We start from the raw sequence: 20,514 nt of genomic DNA on the forward strand, positions 1-20,514 counted from the left end.
AGATGTTTGTCCCATCATTATTAAATAGCAGAAATATAAAAACCACCTAAGTGTCCAAAATAGGGAACAAGGAACTAAATTATGGTATGTTTCTCAAAGACCTCCATTAAGATTTATTTATGAAAAAATCTTAACAGCATTGGAGATGCTTATATTTTATTGAAAAATTGGAATATAAAATGATATAGACGATATGTCTTAAGACAAAAGAAAAGGGAAAAAATAACTGCAAAGAATATACTAAATTGTTAACAGTGATAGATTCGGGATTATGGGGGTCTTTTTTTCTTCTGTTTTCTGCTTTTTATAGCATTTGGATTTTCCACTATGAAAATGACTTATAATTTTAAAAAAAGGAAGAACTAACAATGCTGTGTTGAAACCAGGTGTAAAATGGCTATAATTTAAACTCAAGAGGAATTTAATTTTTACTCACTTTCTGGCAAATAAGCTGCATTTCCGTCATTGATTGTTCTCACCTTCCTTAAAATGAAGTCTTTGCACCAGCTGACACCAGGCAAGAGCTCAGTTTTTACAAATGTGCTTTACAATGTAGTGGCATTTGTGAGACTCATTATAAAATCCACTGCCATGGAAAATATTCCTCAAAGGACAAAATTCAAAACTTCTGTTAAGAAAGAGGATAGGACCATCAAAACAATAACTGATTCAGGCAAAAATAATTAATGGATGCTATAGGAAGTGGGTGAAAGTTTAAGGGGTAATAGTGTATTTACGTAATCTCAAAGTATCTCTCCACAAGATACTTACAATTACAAAAGATAAAGTAGTAACTTCACAGTGGAGAAACCTGGCAGACGCCACCTTGACTAAGTAATCAAAGTTAACATCACCAGAACTGGGACTAGTGACAGCATCTGCATCGGATATGGTACACGGAGAGTGAGCATGGCTTCCGTGGTATTCCCGCCCAAAGTACATAACCTGAATTCGAGTCACAAGGAAACATCAGACAAACTCAAGGTGAGAAACATTCTACAAAATCACTGGCCTGTACCCTGGAAAACGATCAGTGTCATGAAAGACAAAGAAAGACAATTGAATGTAACACGTGATCTTGGATCTTGGATTTTCCTTTGCCATGAGGGACATTACTGAAAAAAAATGGAAACATCTGAATAAGGTCTGTAGATCAGATAATAGAACTATGTCAAGGTCAACTTCCTAATTTTTATAATTGTATTATAGTTATGTAAGGGAATTTCTTGTTTTTAGGAAATATACACCAAAGTATTTAGGAGTAAAGGGGCATCCTGTCTCTACAGATTCCTTTTTCTGAATGGTTCAGGAAAAAATAGATATGCACACATATGTCTGTATAAAAATATGCATAATCATATAAATTATGGAGTAAAGGGGCATCCTGTCTACAGATTCCCTTTTCTGAATGGTTCAGGAAAAAATAGATATGCACACATATGTCTATATATAAGTATGCATAATCATATAAATTATATATGTGTATATATACACATATATGCAGAGAGAGAAAGGAAAAACTGTAGCAAAAAATTAACGTTTGGAGAATCTGTGTGAAATATTTTAGATCATTCATTGTAATATTCTCGTGGCTTTTCTGAAAGTATTTAAAACATGTCAAAATTAAAGCAGAAAAAAAACAGAAAAAAAAAGAAAAAAAAAAAAAAAGAAAAAAAAAGAAAAAAAAAAACAGAAAAAAAAAAAACAGAAAAAAAAAAAAAAAAAAAAAATTAAAGCAGAAAGTGGCCAGTTGATTGCCTGCTTAGCCAAGCGCTAGTACATCTTTAGGACCCTGGCTGGAGTGTAAAGGCCCCTTATCTCTTAAACTTGACACAGCTTTTTCTCACTGAGCGCTCTCTGTCTTGTTAGACAACAGGTGCCACGCGTCTGGTGCTGTTAAGGCCTTTCTTTCAGTTTTCCCACCCATATCTGTTGACAGGGCTAGGGAGTAGTTACAGTTATAATCCTCATGTACAAGTAAGGAAACTACCATTTAGAAAGGTTAAGTAACTTGCTCAAGAATCTAGAGCCAGAAGTGGCAGAATGAGACTGAACTTGGGTTCCTCCACCTCCCTCTGCTCTTCTGTCTGTTCCACATCTGGAAATCATCTGTCTCTCTCATCAAAACCCTTTCAGTGTAACTCTTTTTACCAATCTAAAAGCATCTGCGTGGTCTCTGCACACAACGTGGATTTCCAGGATTGATATGTACCAGGGCATGTTACCTCACTTTGCTCAGTGTCCCACCACTAAAATCACGTTGAAGTCTTGCCCTAAAATCCCTTAAACGAATGGATTTTGGATAGGGAAAATGAAGCAGTGAGCTATTTCGTTAAGTCTGTAGATTTGAGATCCTTTGAGCTCTTTGGCTTGATATGAGCAATCCCTAACACACTCTGGCTCTGTTTTGTCAGAAGCCTCTCCTGGCCATGGTAGACGGTGAGAAGAGACCAGACACTAACCTCTCCTGGCAGGTCTCTTCTTACTCCCTCCCTGTTCCAGCTGCTGTGATGTGAGACTGCTCTTCATTCTGAAGTGTAAATGCCTTCAGGAGGACCCAGTTTAAGTCTGTTAAACTCCAATATTATAACTGTGTTAGTGCCCTAATTCGGACTTGCTGTTTGCCAGCTAAGAGATTGAAAAGGACTCAAGACAGCAGATTCAAGGAGGAGAAGTAGCCCTTGGATGGTGCTAGAGGCTTACTTCCCCTGGTTTTCTCTGCTTTGGCATAAAAACTTAATAAAATACAAGAATTTAACTATGAGCCCTTAGCAACAACACAGCATTGCAGCTGCAGAGTTGAGGCCAACCTTCCTCTCTTATGAGCAGAGAATGCTCTCTCTCCTTGTGGGAAACATTGAGGAGCAGATAGACTATGGGTTCTGACATGACAACTACTGGAAGAAATTTGATCTGGGAGTTGACAGTAACTGGGGAAAAATGACCATAAAGAGTTTGGAGTTTCAGTGAAAGAGAGAAACTGGCAAAAAAAAAAAAAAAAAGAAAAAGGAAAAAGTAGAGGACTTGGTTGATTGGGGTGGTTTGAATGGGACACAGGAGAGAAGAAAGATGCCTCTTAGATCGTTGCCACCTTGCAAGTCTATACTTATACCAAAATCTCTCCCCATTTCATGAAATATAAGATCTTTCTTTCAAAGAAGGTCAGTTTAGGGAAATGCCAAGTGCTGGTTGGCATAGAATAATCAGGATGAACTACCTCCCACTGAGTAGTAGGGTTCAATTCAGAAGAGGGGTAGAAATGGAAGCTGGGTGTGCACTGCATTAGCCTGTTTTGCTGGTTATGTTGAGAAGCACACATCCACACAGCTTTCTTCTGCTGCTTGGGCTGTGAAATAAACACGCACAAGATCTCAAGGACTTCCTCCACAAGTGTTTATTTCTCACTCATATCACATTTAGGCTGTGGGTCAGCTGCCGCGCACCTTCACTTTGTGAGTTGGGTTCAGATGTGCTGCATATGTCTTCTTTCTTCTGAAGTGTAGGCTGAAGACACAGCCCAGTCTAGAAGTAGAACATGCTGCTGTTGCGGGAGAAGCAGTAAGAGCAAGAGGCTGGTGTAAACTCATCATGCCTCTTAAAAGGCCTCTCATGATGCTCAGAAGTGAATATCACATTTGGTTGGCCAAAGCGTATTACATATTACATGGCCAAGTCCAAAACCTATGAGGTGGGTGTGTATACTCTCCCCACAGGCATCACGGGCAAGTCCCATGGCAGGAGGGTTGTATGATGCTCCTGAAGAGGAGAATGAAACGATTGATGGATGGATTATGATGATAATGTGCTGTATAATAGTGAATGGTACTACTGTCACTGCCAGCTCTCCTTTTATTAAGTTATACCTCTATTTGTATTTATTTATTGTGACAGAAAACATGAGGTTTCCAGATCAGAAAACAGACTGTTTACCATAGCAATCTTATCATCATTTCCCCATGCTCAGCTCCCCATGGGGTGAAGTGACGGGAGCCAGATGTTCCCTGCACATACAGGGATTTGTGCCACAGGAGAGAAACCCGGAAATTATGACTCTCAGAGATTAAACAGGAGCTGCAGGCACATCTGGCCCTCTTACCCTCTGGAGAGAAAAAGGGAGGACCTTTGTTCTGGAATATAAGAAAATCTTCTCTGGGAAGACAAGGCAAAAGACTCTGGGATGTAAATAGATGTCTCCAGAGGAGATACGACTGTATCTTTCCAGAGATCTCTGTCCTTGGGGTAACCACCTATAATCCTTTAACCCAGATGCCAGTGTTCTCTGCTCAGAAACTTGAAAATATTCATAGAGCGTTTTTCCTGGCACTTGAGCTTTTTAACTTTCTGACTTTTGTTGCTTAGGTTTAGTAGACCCAAGCTTTCAGAGTTGTGGAAATTGGTCCCCATAGGTTCACAGTTCTCAGTGGGTAAATATTCCCTTTGGCTGAAATACTGAGACCAGGTCCAAAATCGAACACTCCTTCTCCCTGCCCAGCTGGTTGGCATTACGGTGTTGGATATTACATTTGGAAACTCTTTTTATGTCTTTGTACATCATCAATGTGGACACAGTACAGTTGGATATTATCATTGCCTCAGAACCTCAACACCTTATTATCGAATGATTTATTTACATTTAGCCCCCAGGAGTTTTGAGATGCTATTGTGGAAAAGACAAGGTTTGGCCACACGCAGTCACATATATCTGGGTCAGCATACGCCTGTGGATTTTTTTTATCTTTAATGGATTATGTATTCAAAGGAAAGCTGCTATTGTTTGCTTTTCAATGTCTGAGAAACACTTTTATGTGTCTGTGGAGTCTTAAAATATGAGCCAGTGGAAAAATACAAGACTGAAGAAAATGGGGTGACATCCAGTTACCAAGCTGACTAATGGGTCGTGATAGATTTTACTGGATGCCTCTCTCTCCTCCCAGAACAAGTTCCATAAAAATAATTCTATGAAAAGCTTCCAGAAATGATGCAAAACGATACTGTTCTGGAACCCAGGAATAGTGATCGATATATCTGACTCCAAGACTGATTTCCAGGATACAAAGTGGGACTGGGACCCTGAAGACCAGGGCCAGACCTCTGCCTGCCTGCACACTCCGCCTGCCCTCGGTAGCTCCAGGCCTGTACCAACCAACCTCCTAGGCTCCATTTGCTCCACTCTTCCTGTTCTCCCTTGCGGTCTTCCACTCCCCAAAATGGGCAAAGCTGGAAGTGGATATATAGATACAATGGGCATAATAAGAGCTGTGATGCCCCCCAGTAAGAAAAGGCAGATTCAGGGATAGATGTGGGAACAGATGATAGTTTCTGGCAAGAGGAGGAGAAGCTTCCTCAGATTATCCAGAAATCAGCTTCATTGCAGGAGTCCGATAAGCAGCTAAGGAACAGCTAGCATCCCTCCTCAGCCTGCAAGAGCAGGTTGTGCTGGACAAACACAAGGTTAGTTAGAGGCGTTACAAATTCAATGCAATGCGGCCTCACCAGTAACAGCTCTCCTCCAGCTACAATCCTGATCAAATTCTCATGACCCCCTCTGCCCCCACTCTGATCGTGTTACCTTTACATCTTGCCTGGATTCTTCAAGGTCTCCCAACTTCTTCCCTTGCCCTTTCTTCAGTGTGTTCTTAAACCAGCAGCCAGAGATAACCCTGTTCATTGCCAGGCAGGTTGTGTCACTCCCTCCTTAGAGTTCTCCAATGACTCCCCGCCTTGCTCTGTGTGGACACCAAAGCCCTTCCACTGAACTAGGAACCTTACCACCAGCCAGCCCCTCATCACATCTTCAACTTTATCTCCTACTATTCTCCCCTCTCTTCGCTCTGGCCACATTGGCCTCCTTGCTGTTTCTCAGAAGACCCAGGCACTCTCTACCTCAGGACCTTTGCACTTGCTGTTCCCTTTGCCTGGAATGTCCTTTCCCTGGACATCTCATTGGTCACTTCCTTTTCTTCCTTCCAATCTTTACTCAAAAATCTCTCCATTTTTGAGAAACCCAGTCTAAAATGTCACCTCCTACCCACATCTTAACACTTCGTTTCTCGTTTCTTTCTTCTTAAAATTTCCTACCACCTAACGTGTATCTTACTTATTTATTATGATTTTTGTTGTTCTCTCCCTCAAACATGAGCTCCACAGCCAGGGCTTGTAGTCTGTGGTTCACTAACATTGCCTCATTTCCAGGGCCAATCCCCTGCCAGACCCATGGTCCAGGCCCAAGTCTTGACCACACTTGTCTCGCCAAGGCCTGGCCACAGGACACCTGCCTCAGAAGACCTGGACAGGGAGAGTGCTCACCTGGAACTGGGCAGAGCTTTGCCCAAGGGCGTGCAGAGCTCTGCCCCTTAAAATGCTGCAGGAAGAGGCAAATCCCATCCCCAAGGGCTCCTCCCTGGAGGGGGACCCCACAGAAACCCACTGCCCCTACTCCAGCCCTGGCTGCAGGAGAAGGAGATTTGGGCCCTCCCTAGAGAGGGGCATAGGTGGGATTCTGCCCTCCCTGGCTTTTGGTGGACCCCAAACCATGCTCCTGGATGGGATAACTTAATGCATAAAACCTTCTCATATTCATTTGTTAGTTTAATCCAACTAACAATATCTATGTGATGTTTATGTTCTAGAAAGTGGCACTTGAGTGTAAGTATGAAGTTCCACTGAATCTTGGGCAGGGAGTGTGGCCAGCACTCCCTGGGCCCCCTGCTTTGTAAACCCATGGTTGTAACCATGATGCTCTCGTAGGTGTCTCCCATGTCCCATTTGGGGCCATAACAACACAGCTCTCCAGATTCTAGACAGATAAAAACGCAAGCATAGCTAGGAGATTTTTGAGAAGAACTTACTTCAAAAATTAATGAAGGAGGTACTTGTGCTACCCAATGAGATATATTATTATAAATATTAACACATAAGTTTATATGTTTTAGTCTGTGTAAACTGATGCACAACTGAAAACTTTGTGTCAGTATATGAATAGAAAAAAAAACATAGAAGAGATTGATAATCCTGAAATACATGTGAGTTTATAACAAACTTAGTATGTTCTAGCATATTAAATGAGTGCTTAACTAATAGCACTTGCAAACCTATTTGGGGGGCAGAAGCCTACAATGAAAGAGATAGTCAATAGAATAAGCCACACACAAAGATAACTTTCAGAAAGATTAGGCTATAAAGAGGAAACTTAAAAAGCGAAAAAGGGTGTCTATTTACCTGAAGGGAGGCTGGGGCTTCAGATGTGACAGGAAGAGGGAAGGTACATTCTCCTCAGTGTCTTCACGGTATTTATGACCAAAATAAACTTTAAATCACTGAACAGAAACTGCCTGGACCCTCCCTGGCTCTTCAATTCAGTGACCTGAGGCATTCTGTGTATTCAGTTTATCTGTTCAGTGTTTCTTAACAGATACACTAGGATGTTGGTTCCTTGAGAGCAGGGGCCAGGTCTGTCTGACCTCTGAAGCCCGGTGCCTGGGTCTGAGTCCTGGCTCTGCTCCGTACTCTTTGTGTGACGTTGAGCACATGACATAACCTCTCCATGCCTCAGTTTCCTCATCTGTAAAATGCAGACAATACTAGCACTGCCCTGTGGGGTCACTGCGAGGACTGAGTGAATTCGTATCCATAAAGGACTTCAAATGATGCCTGGCGCGTGGAAAGTTATATACATGCTGGATGGTAGCTTTCGTCACTGTATTTTCTGGTGCTGAAGTGATGCCAGGTGCATGGTGAATGGTCAGTAAGTGCTGAATGACTCTGAGCCTGCTTTGCTATAAGGCACCTCTCTGACTGCCTCAGGTTACAAGCGAATCCCACCCCTCAAAGGCAACCGGTGACAGATTTTGAAAATAGAGGCAGAAAAGCAGTTCACCAGCCTTTTTGTTTTTCTTCTGCCACTTGGAGCATGAAAAAGCACTGAACAGGACAAAGTCTGTTTGCAAACCCATGATGGGTAAGTGAAATGAGTTACTGAATCCAGTGGCAGCGAGCCCCTAGTTGCGGAGGGCAGAGTTAAGCCCATATGTTTTGTATAATTCTGTCCCATCATACTGCTTACAATACAAGGGAAATGTTTTGATAGTCTGTCACTGAACTCTGTTTTTAATGAAAACATCCTGGGATCAGCTCTTATTCTTAGAAGAAGGCTTTGTTGTGGAGTCAGTCAAGTATGGAGTTCTATTCTGAGCGTTTCCTCATCACAGATGTCCTTCGATGCAACGTGAAGGTTGGGGAAGAGCGAACAGCCCTGGCCAAGCAGCAGGAACTCACAGCACTGGGAGGGAGGGAGGGAGTAGTGGGGAGAGGACCCAGCCCATGGCCATGAACGCTGACCCCGGCAGAAGGGCTGGCTGCGGGCTGCCCCGACCCTGTACTCACCACCTTGGCTGTAGGGCTCAGCTTTACTCCTCCGCCTGGCACTGCCCCTCTGCCGCTCAGAGTTGGGGTCTGAGGAACAAGGTTCGGGGACGGGGGAGGCCGCACCCACGCATTTATGTCGCCTGGTCATGGAGTTGGAACTGCCTGTCTGAGGACACACTGGCCATCTTTGGAAACAGTCTTCCTTAGAACCAGCGTGAGTCCATCAGCTTGGGAAGAAAATGTCAGATGGGAAGTTTTGATAGTAATAATGCATTATGATTCGTAGAGATGTAGTCAGGGGTATGCTGCAGAACTAGAGAAATATATGAATAAATGAAAAATTAAAATATGTTAAAATGAGTGTTAAGAAAATGAATAAATAGCTCACTGGCTGTGACACCAAGTCCATGCTCTTCAAGTAAAGCCTGACCTGTTTGTCAAAGCCTTTTTCTTCAATTTGAGAGATGATCTATAAGAAAAGAGGGACCTAAGAAATTGGAAGACATTGTAAGTCAGTAATGACAGAAAATGATGCTCTTCGATACTGGCTCATGAAGAGACCTCCTCCCAGGAAAACAAATTCGATGATAATAAAACCCTTAAGGTTGTGTGATAGTCAATCTTATGTCTCCTGAGCATTTAACTGGGATCCAGACAAGGGACCAAAAGAGATGAGCTTGGGATGAAACAAAACCAGTCAGATGGTAAAAACAGTAGCACTGATGGGCCCTTGGTCACAAAGTTGAACACAGGACCAAACCGCCGTTTGTTTCAGCATCCTATCCTCACTGCTGTCAGCTGACGAGTCCTTGTTGTGATGCCAACAGGAGGGGGTGATCTAGTGAAACTACTGAATACTTGTTCTTGAGATCTCCCAACGAGAATCGTTTTCTTAAATTAGCAAATGGAATTTTTCTGGTCTCTAAGAAGAAATAAGTTTTTCATAGTCTCATTCAAAACACGTACAAGGGAATGTAATTCGTCCTTCCCAGGGAGTCTGGTGTGGTATCCTGGGAGTTTCCCCCGGTGGCAGGAGCGCATATCCATTGATCTGCTCATTCACTCAGTCAACAAATATTTATCAGATGGTGGTCACTGGGCTAGGGTGTTTGCAGGTGATAAAAAGGAGGGTATTAGATTTTGTTGAGGGCTTGAGGCTTCTGAAATGGAAACTGGAGGTCTTTAAATGTCTCTGCAACTTGGCATCCTTCATCGGAACTCAGCAGATTCTAGGTGTCAATCATCCGTACTGAGGACAAGTTAAAGTGATTGATAGTCATGATGGTGGGGTGATTGAACTAGCTGACCGGGTTTCTGAAGATAAGAGATACATCCATTTAAAGGTAGTGTAAATTCTTTTTCAGTATCACAAACCTCGTTTGAGGGCCAGCAACTCTGGGGCTCCTTTCCCGTGATGCCCACCTACAGGCCAGAAGGACCGCAAAGACCTGGCCACCCAGAAGGTGGCACCTTGGTTAGACTTTCCTCAGAGGACTCCTTAGAAATGAGGAATCCAGTGCCAACCAGAATCTCTGGCTTTCTTCAGGGATGAGGTTATGAGTGACTTTTCTTCGTATTATCTGTATGGCTTGGCTTTTTAAACAGCAAATGTACACTGTTTCTATAATTACAAAAAAAGTTTTCAAACGGTGTCATCTTGTATGTTGCCCACTTTCATCCATTCCACCTGTGAACGATCTTGATCTCTTCCTCAATAATCCTCCACTTATCAGATGCTGACAGAATGGAACAGGAGGGAAGCAAAACGAAAACAAGTTTGTTTTAGCACGTGATACATCACCGTGTGGTCTGAGGGCCAGTGTCATGCTTTCTGGATTGGGTTTTTAATCTTAGCCCATTTGGATTGGGGCGGGATCAATATTGGCCCTGGAGTAGTATCTTAACTGGTTTATTTGATTTTTAATGATGGTAACTGCTAACCAGGTGACATAGTAGCGGAGGCACAGTGTCCCCTCCTTTCCATATTTCACAGCTTTTGCCACCTTTCAGCCTCGACCGATAGAATGGCACTGTCGGAGGTTTTTAAACAGGTTGCTAGTGTGGATGCCAGGGGCTTGGAGAGCTGACGCAGGGACCCGTGAAGGAGCAGCTCGTCGAGCACTGTCCTTGCGATGCAGTCCCTGCTCTCCTGGGGCTTCTACCGCAGGCACTGCTGCCAGGGTCTTCGTGTGTGTCCTTCCCACTTGACTTCCCTGCCGCTCTGTGCGCTGGGCTCCAGTAGTGTTCCCCAAGGGTCACAGCAATAGAAGAAGTGGCTAGAGCTGCATTAAATCACTGGGAAGAGCCCCTGTGGATTTATAAAGCTTAGGCGGGTTGAAAGCAGAGGATAGAGACATATCTGGTTGCTTTCATGTAGACAGGTCACTTGGTGCCCATTTCATTCCTTAATTTCCTTGAGCTCCAGCTTACTCCTGAGGGGAGCGGTTTCTCTCTGGGTCCTCTTTGGTAGGGTGGCATGGAATTTGGGGATCTAGAGATGGGTCCCTTTTAATCTCATTCACTCTGTCTATAAAGTCTCCACTTCTGCTCTCCTCCTTCTTTGCCAGAGTCCAGCTTTGCAGTTAAACAGTTAGTAAACTGTAAGAAAACAATTTACGGTAAACTGTAAAATGAAATACACCAGTATCTCCAGGGCTGAGTGCTAAATAGGTAACGTCTAATTTGAATGGTCTTTTTTTTCTTTTCTGCTTACTCTCCTAATGTGTGTGTGTGTGTGTGTGTGTGTGTGTGTGTGTGTTTTATTAATTGGTTCAACATTTGGCTTAGGGCAGATGCAACAAAAGGCTCCTTTTATATCTTCTGAAGTCTAGACTGTGAGTTCCTCAAGGGTGTACACAGTCCCTGATGATTCATTCATTCACTTGTCCAATTCTCATTGCACATAGAGAGCACTCCTTGTACAGCCCCAGCTCTGAGAATTCCAGGTCATCTTTGCAAGACAGATGTTAAATAAATTACATACCTAGTTCTTTAGAATTATTTTCAAACCTGCTAAAATAAATACAGAGCTCTGTTCCAGCGGCATGTGTTCTGGCCGGGTGTGAGAGGTGGGGCAGGGTGGTCCCAGGGAGACCAAGACCTGAAGGTTGTGGAGAGGAAAGGGCTGAGGGAAGCGTGTTTCAGACAGAGGGAACAGCATGCTGCAGCCTCCAAGAAAAGAGAGGCGAGTGCCTCTGAAGGCTGTGAAACTCCCCGAGTGGCCAGAGGGTGGGGAGAGAGGGAAGCAGCGGGGCCAGGGAGGAAGCAGGGCCAGATCCATTTGGCACGTTTGTCTGCAGTAAGTGTCAAACTGGTATTTAGCACTTTAGCCTAAAAGAAGTGTGAAGCCACCAAAGCAAGGAAGTGGCGTGCTCAGATGTTCCCTTTTTAAGAAACGTCCTGCCTGTTGCAGAGAATGTCTTTGGGGTGGGGCTGGAGACCAGTTAGGATCAACTGAGACTGGGAAGGAAAGGGAGGCTTGGGCCATTACGGAGAAGGTAGAAATGGTGAAAAGCAGATGGATCTAGAATGGTTAAGAGGAACGAGTGAGTGAACTGGGGGCTTGGTTGGATGTAGAGGATGGTCTGGGGGAGACAGAGGACCTGAGGTGATGCCAGAGTTCCCAGCGGGAGACCCAGTGGATGAGGAACCCTGACTGAGTCAGGCTTGAGGATGAAGATCCTGAGCTCCTTTTGCACTGTGTTTGGAGGGGCTCTGAGAAGTCCCGGGGGATGCTGGGTTTGGACTTCAGATGAGAACACTGAACTGTCAACGAAACGTGGATGTTGTCAATATTGAGAGAGTCATCGCGGCCATAGGTGGGAATAGGGGCCCTCGTGTGGATATAGGAGGGTCTGGGGACTTCCAACATGGGAAAGCCTGCAGATGGAGCTCAGCTGGGAGCAGCCTAAGAGCAGCTGGGAGGCCAGTGGTCATGTCAGGGAAAGGGGCCTCACCCATGCAGAGCCCAGGAGCGCCCAACGTGACGTTGGCATAGAGCGGGATCTTAGAATACGGAGGCTGAACCTCTCTCTCTTTCCTATCCAAATCTGCTTGGACCAGGGACGGGAAGATAATCCAGGCACACAAAATGCAAGCTTGCAGCTCATTCTTACACGAATCCATTTATCAGCAAAGCTTCAGGTTTCACTGGGGTTTGGGAAAGCTGGATCGCATACTGCTTTCTTCTGGGATAAGGGTGTATTGATTACTCTGACCACAAATGTACCTTCAGAGGAAGATGAGTGAATAAAATGAGAATTTAAAACTCAGGAACCAAAGCGATCCCCAGATGAAGAGGACCCTGGTGGAATACCTACACCTGGCATCTCTCTGTTCAAGTCCTAATTTTTGACGTGGTTTCTCTATTTAAAGTGCTGATGGCGTGACGAGTGACTGCCGTTAGGGGTGACACCCTGCAAGGGGATGGGGCTTCCTCTTGAGTCTTTGACATCTGAGTAAATGCCTGAGTGACTAAAGGCGCCTAGATAAGTCAGTGACACTTTCAGCAGTTTAACTACAGATCTGGTTGTTTTCTGGTTGAGGGGGTCTTACGAGTGGAACGTATCTGAGGACGCTTTTAGGTAGTTTTCTCAGAAGGCTGGGGGAACAGAACTTTCCCTCCCTTCAGATCCCACACCAAATCCTTGTTTCCTGAAAAGGAAAACTAATTTTTTTTCTAGACCCATGATTCTTACCCCTTAAATTTTAAAAATCCAAGTCAAATTATTCACAGTATAAAATAATGCTGCCATTTGTCCTTTTTTTTTTTTTTTTTCAAAGTGAGTATGATCTTCGTGTCATCTTTCCTTGTACATGTCGGTTGCCCAAACCAGTTCTCTTGGCGGGGGTGGGGGCAGAGTGTGCCTCACGCGGGTGATGTCACTGATTTTGTTTGCTTGGGATACACGCTGAGTTAACCTCGTTGGACTTTCCCCAGGAATTGATGCGCGTACACGTGGTGGGTCATTATGCTGCTGCACCTGTGTAGTGTGAAGGTCAGTGTGTTTTTCTGATTATAAGAACCCATCCATGTCATTCCATTATAAACCCACTCCACTCATAATGGAATGTGCCTCAACCCGGAGCCCTTCGCGGTTGCCCCAGCCCAGGAGTTCTCTCGAGTGCAGCCCTGACATTTGAGATCCATCACCCACCCCTCCCCCACTGCCTGCCTCCACCCCGAATTTGACTGTGCTCCATTTTGAGATGATCTGGTTTGCATGTCGAGTTCCTCTTGTGTGATGTGAACGTCTAGTTGTCACAAGTGAATTTGTACCTGGAAGCAAACACTCTCTGATGGTCCTTCCAGAATCACAGCTGAGAGCTCTGCTGGGTGGTGGGTAATTATCTTACAGTTGAGGAGTATGCCTGGAGACCAGAGCAACGGTTTCTCCTGCTTACTCAGAGTCGGGCCGGCTGCTGGGAGGTTGCCAGGTCATTGCAAGGGGCCCCGAGCAGCTGGTGGCTCTCCCAGAAGGACCTTCCTCCAGCCCCCTCAGACTTCCCTCCACGTCCTCTCCTGCTAGTACTGCACAGTTTAACAGCTTTCAGTGGCAGCCCTGGTTTGTAATAATCACAGCCCACATTTACCGGACACCGTACATCATGATTTGTATAGTATGCTTTTCTTGCGTGAGTTCCTCTCCACTCATGACAATCTGAAGAGGTAGGTACGACCATAGTTCCCATCTTATGTATGAGAGAACTGGGCCGTAGAGGGCTACATCACTGCTCTAAGTCTCCTGGTGGGTAAGTGAGGAACACGAATTCCAATGCGGCCAGCCTCTCTGAGCTGGACTCCCGGCCCCTGATGCTGCCAATCTTTAGATGAGGCTTTTAAAAACTAATAATAATAAAAGCTCATATCTGCATAGCTCTTCACAGATTTACTAAGCATATCCACATGCGGACTCAGCTAATCCCGGAAATAACCGTGCGGTAAGGAGAAGGAAGCGTGGGGTGTTTCGTGAGCATCCTGGTCTTGCCCAGCTCGCAGGAGGAAGAGGGAGCCTCAGACTCCGCTCTTCTCTTCCACCCCACCCCAGGGCACCGCTTCCAGAGCACCCAGAGGGGCGCTTTCTTAATTAGTGAGTTTTGAGGAACGCACTTAGAGACGAGCATTTAATGGGTTGTATTCAGGAAGCATTAAATTAGGACTTAATCATGTGCTGCGAAATGTCCAGGGGCAGTCACAGTGCAGTGACTTTAAATGCCCTTTTCTTATTGCACGTCCCAGTTGGTTGTGCTGTCAGCACAGTTGCTTTCTCGAAGTTCACTCAGTTATTCCCGCCCCTCGTCTTCCCCAAATGGAGAACACTTGACTTTTGCTAAGAGAAAATTTTCCCCGATGCGCAGCCTTCTCATCCGTTTACATTCCCCTGGGACTTCTGAATTTTCTTTTTGGCTGTGAAGATATAGTGAGAAATCTTTTTAAAATATCAAGTAGTTCCTTTGGGTGCATTTAACATGCTGGGAGTATGCCCCCCCCTTTCCTCTTTCCAAGACTAATGTCCTTGGCAAGTGGAGGGCTTCCCTGTCCTAGGGAATCTCAGTTCCTGTGTGTCTTCAGATACAAACCTTGCCTCGAAGAAAACCTCTCTGAATCCAATAGCAAAGCTACATGGGCACACACATCATCTCAGGGGACTTTATTCAGTGATGCAGGAAACACCATCATCGAATATTCTCCCCTGACATTTGTGTGAGTGAGCTGTCCCTGATTAACAGGGGAGAGAAGACAGCGAGCACGACTGATGCTCCCAAAGGACTTAGTTTGTGAAATGTGCATAGCCACAACCTCTGGCACCATGGTGACGCTAGAAAGCTGAGGGGACGGAACCAGCTGCATTATTTCCAGTTTCCGTGGAAACTCGCTTTAAAATTCCCTGCCCCAAACGCTGCAAGATAAAGGAAATCTTATGGCCCCATAACTTTGGCCTTTTTCGCTTAAATCTTCAAAGTCGGAAGCGATCCTAAGGTTTTCTACACCTCTCTATAATATTTTCCAAGAAGATTCACCATGTTGCAGAATGAGTCTGCAGCATTACGGGCTGGGTTTACCAAAATAGCTGGAGGTGAACTAGGGATCATTTAATTGAGCATTTAATGTAGATATGCTTTTCAGCTTCTGTAGATACGGTCCTCAGCAGGATAAATGCTCATCTCTGGAAGAAGACGAAGCATTCATGCTAAAACCAGTGGTTCTCAACCAGGGTACATCTCAAACCACTAAGTATAGCTTTGCATGTAGAGTCTGGGCATTTGCATTTTGAAAATGTCTTACAGGCACCTCTGGTTGAGAACCAGTGGTTACAGCTGGTGGGAACTAAGTCTCTGTGTGTCTGTGAATGAGAGAATGGGAAAGAAATCTACACTGCATATCTTTATGCTACAAAGAGAATCTTCTTACTCAAAGATAGTCTGTCAATGTTCCTTTTCGGAAAAACAAACAAAAAAACCTTAGGCTTTACACGTTACAGTGAGTAGCATCTCTGTTTGTCAGGTCCACGGGGATGTAGATGCTGGTTGTTCAAGAGAGAAGTAAAGCCTGGGAGAGAAGAAGGACGTAGAATCAGGCTGGGGCTGCAGCCTCACAGTCCCTTCCAGCCCCGTGAGCCCTCAGGAGCAAAGCCTGCCTGTTTTGAGACACCCATGTTGGGTGGGATCAACCGGGCCCTTGTACCCTCTCGTAGCTCAGGGCCCCCTAAGAAGACCACGCACACCCCAAGGCTGAGGTGGGCCTGAAGGAGTTGTCTAGCTGTCAGCTGCCACCCTCCTAGCCGCCGGGCGAGGAGTCCTTTCTTAAAGGAGTATCCCAGCAGCTCATCTGCAACACTCCAAAGACTCCAGAAAATCTGTTCTTCTGGGCTTTTCAGAATTTGGTCAGAAATGGTCCTTTGCTGGAATTTACTGCCTTACGTGGAAGGTTGGGGAGGGAATGGAAGAAATAGGGGGAAAAGCATGGCTCATTCGATTTCTCTCTGGATCAGGGCATGTGCTAGGTGGACAGACTTAGAAGAACAGAGCATTAAAATTCCAGGGATCTTAAACCTCCTCCTGCCGAAACTGAAGCCCAGAGAGGTTGTGTGTTATCCAGGATCACCCAGAGATGGCAGGGCCCAGGGGAGCCCCAGGCTCAGTCCCGAGCTCCACTCAGCTTCCTGTCCGTTCATGACTGCACACCCCACAGACCCGTGTCTGCTCACGACTCCTGATGTGGAATGTTCCTGGCCCACTGCTTCTCCTTGACCCCAAATTCTGTATGATAAGGGACACCTCATGGTTCCATAACTTTTGTGTTCTTGTTTACATCTTCTAAACGGAAAATGATCCCAGGATTTCCTACAACTTATCCCCACCCCATCACGTCCACAGTGGTGAGCTCCGTGTCTAGAATGTATTAGTAGACAGAGGTGTGAATCCTTGGGCTTCTGAAGCCCACAGCCAGCTTCCTTAAATTTCCTCTATATCTCTGTCTCGCTTTTCAGTTACGGTATCATCCAGGCATAAAAGGAAAAGGTCATCAGAAGCCTTCCATTCCACCCCACAATTTGTCATCTTGACACCAGTAGAAAATCAGTATATCATTTATTCTCTACACGTATTCATTTGGAAACTCAATTAAAAAGCTGATTGCTGTCCTCCCCCTTCCTCCCCCTCCCCCACCCTCCCCCACCCGAAAATAGCCTTCAATTTCCAGAGTCCTAAGCCACTGTATTTCAATGACTACTGTAGCTAGATCTCCCTGCATGTGAAGCCACGAGCTTTCAACTTCACTGAGTTTCAACTTCACTGAGACCACCATGGTCTCCCCTCTAACCTTTCTCTGGTCACTGCCTTCAGTTCAGCCCTCCTGACTATGAGAGAGAAATAGTGTGATCCCCACTGCTAGTGAGTGAGCTGGGTCACGCCCTCGGCAGAGTCAAGAAACTATGTCAAGGAGACCAATAGCCTTGGGTGAGTCTGGAAGGGGTCTGACCTGACAAAGGATGCCTTCTTCAGGAACTGCTTGCCTCTGCCTAACAGGTGATGGGCGCCCCTCCCTCCTCCAGAGTCAGATCATCTGGGGAGCCTTGGTTCTGCCTGTCCCTGAAGGGAGAGCTCTACCACCAATATTTCCCCATTAGGAAGCAGTAGCCTCAGCACAGAGATAAGACTGCCCTGCTGAGTTGCTCACAGCCTGTCCCAGTGCTTGTTCTGAACATCCTCCTGATGCAGCAGCCCCAGAGGACCAGACCATGCAGGCTCAACCCTTTCTGTTAACTATGCCCAGCAGGGCCGGAGCTGCAAGCACAGAGCAAGACCAGGGCATTGAACAGCTTTTTGGTCTGCTCTATAGAAGGTGTCTTGTTTTGAATACGTAATCTGTCCTGTTCTTTCAAAGTAAGTGTTTTTACAAAAGGTCTGGACTGCCCTTGAAACATATTTTTTTCTCACTGAACAGGAAATATATTTCTAGTCCTTTTGTGGACTCAACTTTAGAAAGGGAAATTGGTAGAGGAAGGAGGCTTTTGTGTGAAATTCAAAGACTGGTTTAAACTAGGGCATACACGTTGCATAGCTATTTTCCTCAGACAACAGGTGGCAAAAAAACATGCATGTGTGTCTGTTTTGAGCTTTGTTTATTTGAAGTAGTGTATAGTAAGTGGTTTTGTTCAAGCAAAGGAGTGCCAGTTTTATAGGCAGCCACAGATGAGATGCCCCTCTTACTGGGTAGTGCCAGATTTAGAGCCAGGATTTTCTTTTTCAGAAAGAGCTAGAAGTTCCCCAGCATTCTTTTTATCCCCTCATGGCCAGTTTGTGTGGTGCAGAATTCTTAGAGAATGCGGCGTTGCTGATGTCCTCCTTCGGTCTCAGTACGGCGCTGTGTGTCAGCAGATATGGCTCCTGGGTCTGTTTGTTCAGCTATGCTTTCTTAACGAAAGTTCTTGTTTTACACGATTTCAAATAATAAGTCAGTATTTTCATGATCACAGCTAAATACACACCACAAATGGATGTGTATTTGCCTTTCTCTCTTGCAGAGTTTTTAAAACAAGGTAGAAGTAGGATTGGGAGTATTTTGTTCTCCTTCAAATTTTCTTATAGACGTTATCCTGGGTCACCCTGGCCGAAAGCAGCCTCGTGAACCACTAGAAATTGGACATCAGACTCTGGAGTAAGGGCCCTATGACACAAGTTCATCCTGGCTTCGATGTTCTAGGTGGAGGCACGTACCAGTCGTTTATTATTCACGGGGCACCTATTAAGCAAACACCTACTACGTACCAGACATGGTAGAGGTGTGGAGGAGACAGCCGAGAACAGACAGACAAGCCCCAACCCTCATGAAGCATTCATTCTAGTTGAGGAGAGGGGTTGTCAGAAGATGAAGGTCACAAATAAGTTTATAACATGATGTCAGGAATGGAGAAGGGCTAAGAAGAAAGAAAGAACAGAGTAAAGATGGATGGAGAAGAGAGGACCTGGGGACACCCTGTGTTCACCTGCTCTGCTACCGCATCCCACCTCTGGGTTCAGTCTCTGAAAACCCATGCCGTCTCTGAACTTGTGTAAAAATATAGCCCCATGGTCACCACCTCTACACTCCCTAATGACATTATTTTTATTTAGCTGCCAGTGGCTTTATTTATTTATTTTTTGGATGTGATTTTGTGGATGACTTAGAAAAATGGATAATTTTATATAAAATTTTCGAATCATAGCTCCTTTTGAAACAAAGCAAAAGTTCTTGCAGCCCTGGACTCACGTTCTGCTTGGCAGCAGTGGGCAAGAGCTAAATGAGGGGGTCCCTGTTAGGACCTTCCGATCGTCATTATTCTCACTTAGCTCGCCTCCTGTTGGCCTCTGAAGGCAGCCATCGTTCCAGCCTGTTTTGATGTCAGCCCTGCACATGTGCAGGGCAGTGATGTCTCCAGCATCAGGACCCTTCCTTACTGGATGGGCACTGTGAAACTTTCTCCTCCTTCCTTCCCCACCAATCACTCTCTGTAGATTTAACTCTCTTTGCCTGCTGCAAGGGACTGTCAGGGCGTTGCCAAGCTCACGTAGTCCCAGGTGAAGTTGGAGAAGCCATCTAGTCGAAGAATGAGCCCCATCCTTTTGCAATCCCAGAGTGCTTTCATTTGGCCCATCAGAGCAGGAGACTTAATGCAATTCACCACACCTAGTATATTTTCACTCTGGACAGTCGCAGGTCTTAGAGTTACGGTTTCATTACACTTCTGCCTAATGAAAACGCAAGCCCGTTCTCTGGTTATTTTCATCTTTTGTCCCTTAGACAATTCCACCAGCAAAACCTTCCCCAGACTTGAAGAACAAAATGCATTAGCCAAAGCACATGCTTTGTTCCAATTGCTGTTTATTTTCATTTCTATGTGGCTTTTCAGAGTACCATGCCATTCATCACCTGACAGGTAGGGATGTGGCCACAGCGACTACAGGAAGCAGTGTCCCTGAGCTAGACGGGGCACGTGCCACGGGAGCCTTGGCTCATGGGATCCTCCCAAGAAAGTCAGCGTTCGGCAGCACCCTCCTTCTTGTTCCAGCTGGTCAACCGACGTTGGCCTAGAATTCACTCATTTGACTTATACAGAATATTTCCAAATGTATATAAATTTCATAACCATATGTTTGTAAGCCCTCTAATCAATATTTAAATGTGCTTTTTACTTAAACGAATAACCTTTCCCTACTCCATAGTAGATAAAAGAGTCTTTGCTGGGCCATGCGTCCCCCATGTTGCTTCTCTCATGTCGGAAGCATACCTCTGGGTGTCCTCCACACTCAGTATCCCCATCAGTGAGGGGCAGTCTGAGGCCTCACTCCTCAGGCCTGTGCTCATTCTTCTGAGAGTGGATCTCCTCATACCCACCCTACGGTTACAATTGCCTATACCCAGGAGCCAGCAGCTTTAGCACCAGCTGGGAGCTTAGAAATGCAGACTGTCAAGCCCACTCCAGAAATGCTAAATCAACATATGCATTTTAGTATGATTCCTGGGAAATTCACGTGGACCTTTAAGTAGAAAAAGCATAGGCTTCCACTACTGCCCTGGGCCCCATCCACTTCCCCTCACAGCCCCTTGTACAAAACTCCTTCAGCACCAAATGGATATTCTCTGATCAGTGGTTGTGAGTTCCCCGCAGT

General features: G+C 45.2%; 1 protein-coding gene across 3 annotated transcripts in view; it reads left to right on the forward strand.

The window, feature by feature from the left end:
• Positions 1 to 20,514, forward strand: part of HECW1 (HECT, C2 and WW domain containing E3 ubiquitin protein ligase 1) — a gene marked incomplete at both ends in the record, with an annotated part of 479,237 nt that overhangs the window by 144,517 nt on the left and 314,206 nt on the right. The window contains one exon of one of the 3 annotated variants that reach the window (XM_082661881.1): positions 13,317 to 13,361. The exons of the other annotated variants lie outside the window; for them this stretch is intronic. Coding sequence (XP_082518007.1) covers positions 13,335 to 13,361 — 27 coding nt within the window. Of the gene's footprint in view, positions 1 to 13,316; positions 13,362 to 20,514 lie in introns of those variants that run through there. 3 annotated transcript variants of the gene reach the window in all.

The sequence above is a fragment of the Grampus griseus genome, assembly GCF_964374135.1.
Source record: "Grampus griseus genome assembly, chromosome: 9".
NCBI classification, from domain to species: Eukaryota; Metazoa; Chordata; class Mammalia; order Artiodactyla; family Delphinidae; genus Grampus; species Grampus griseus.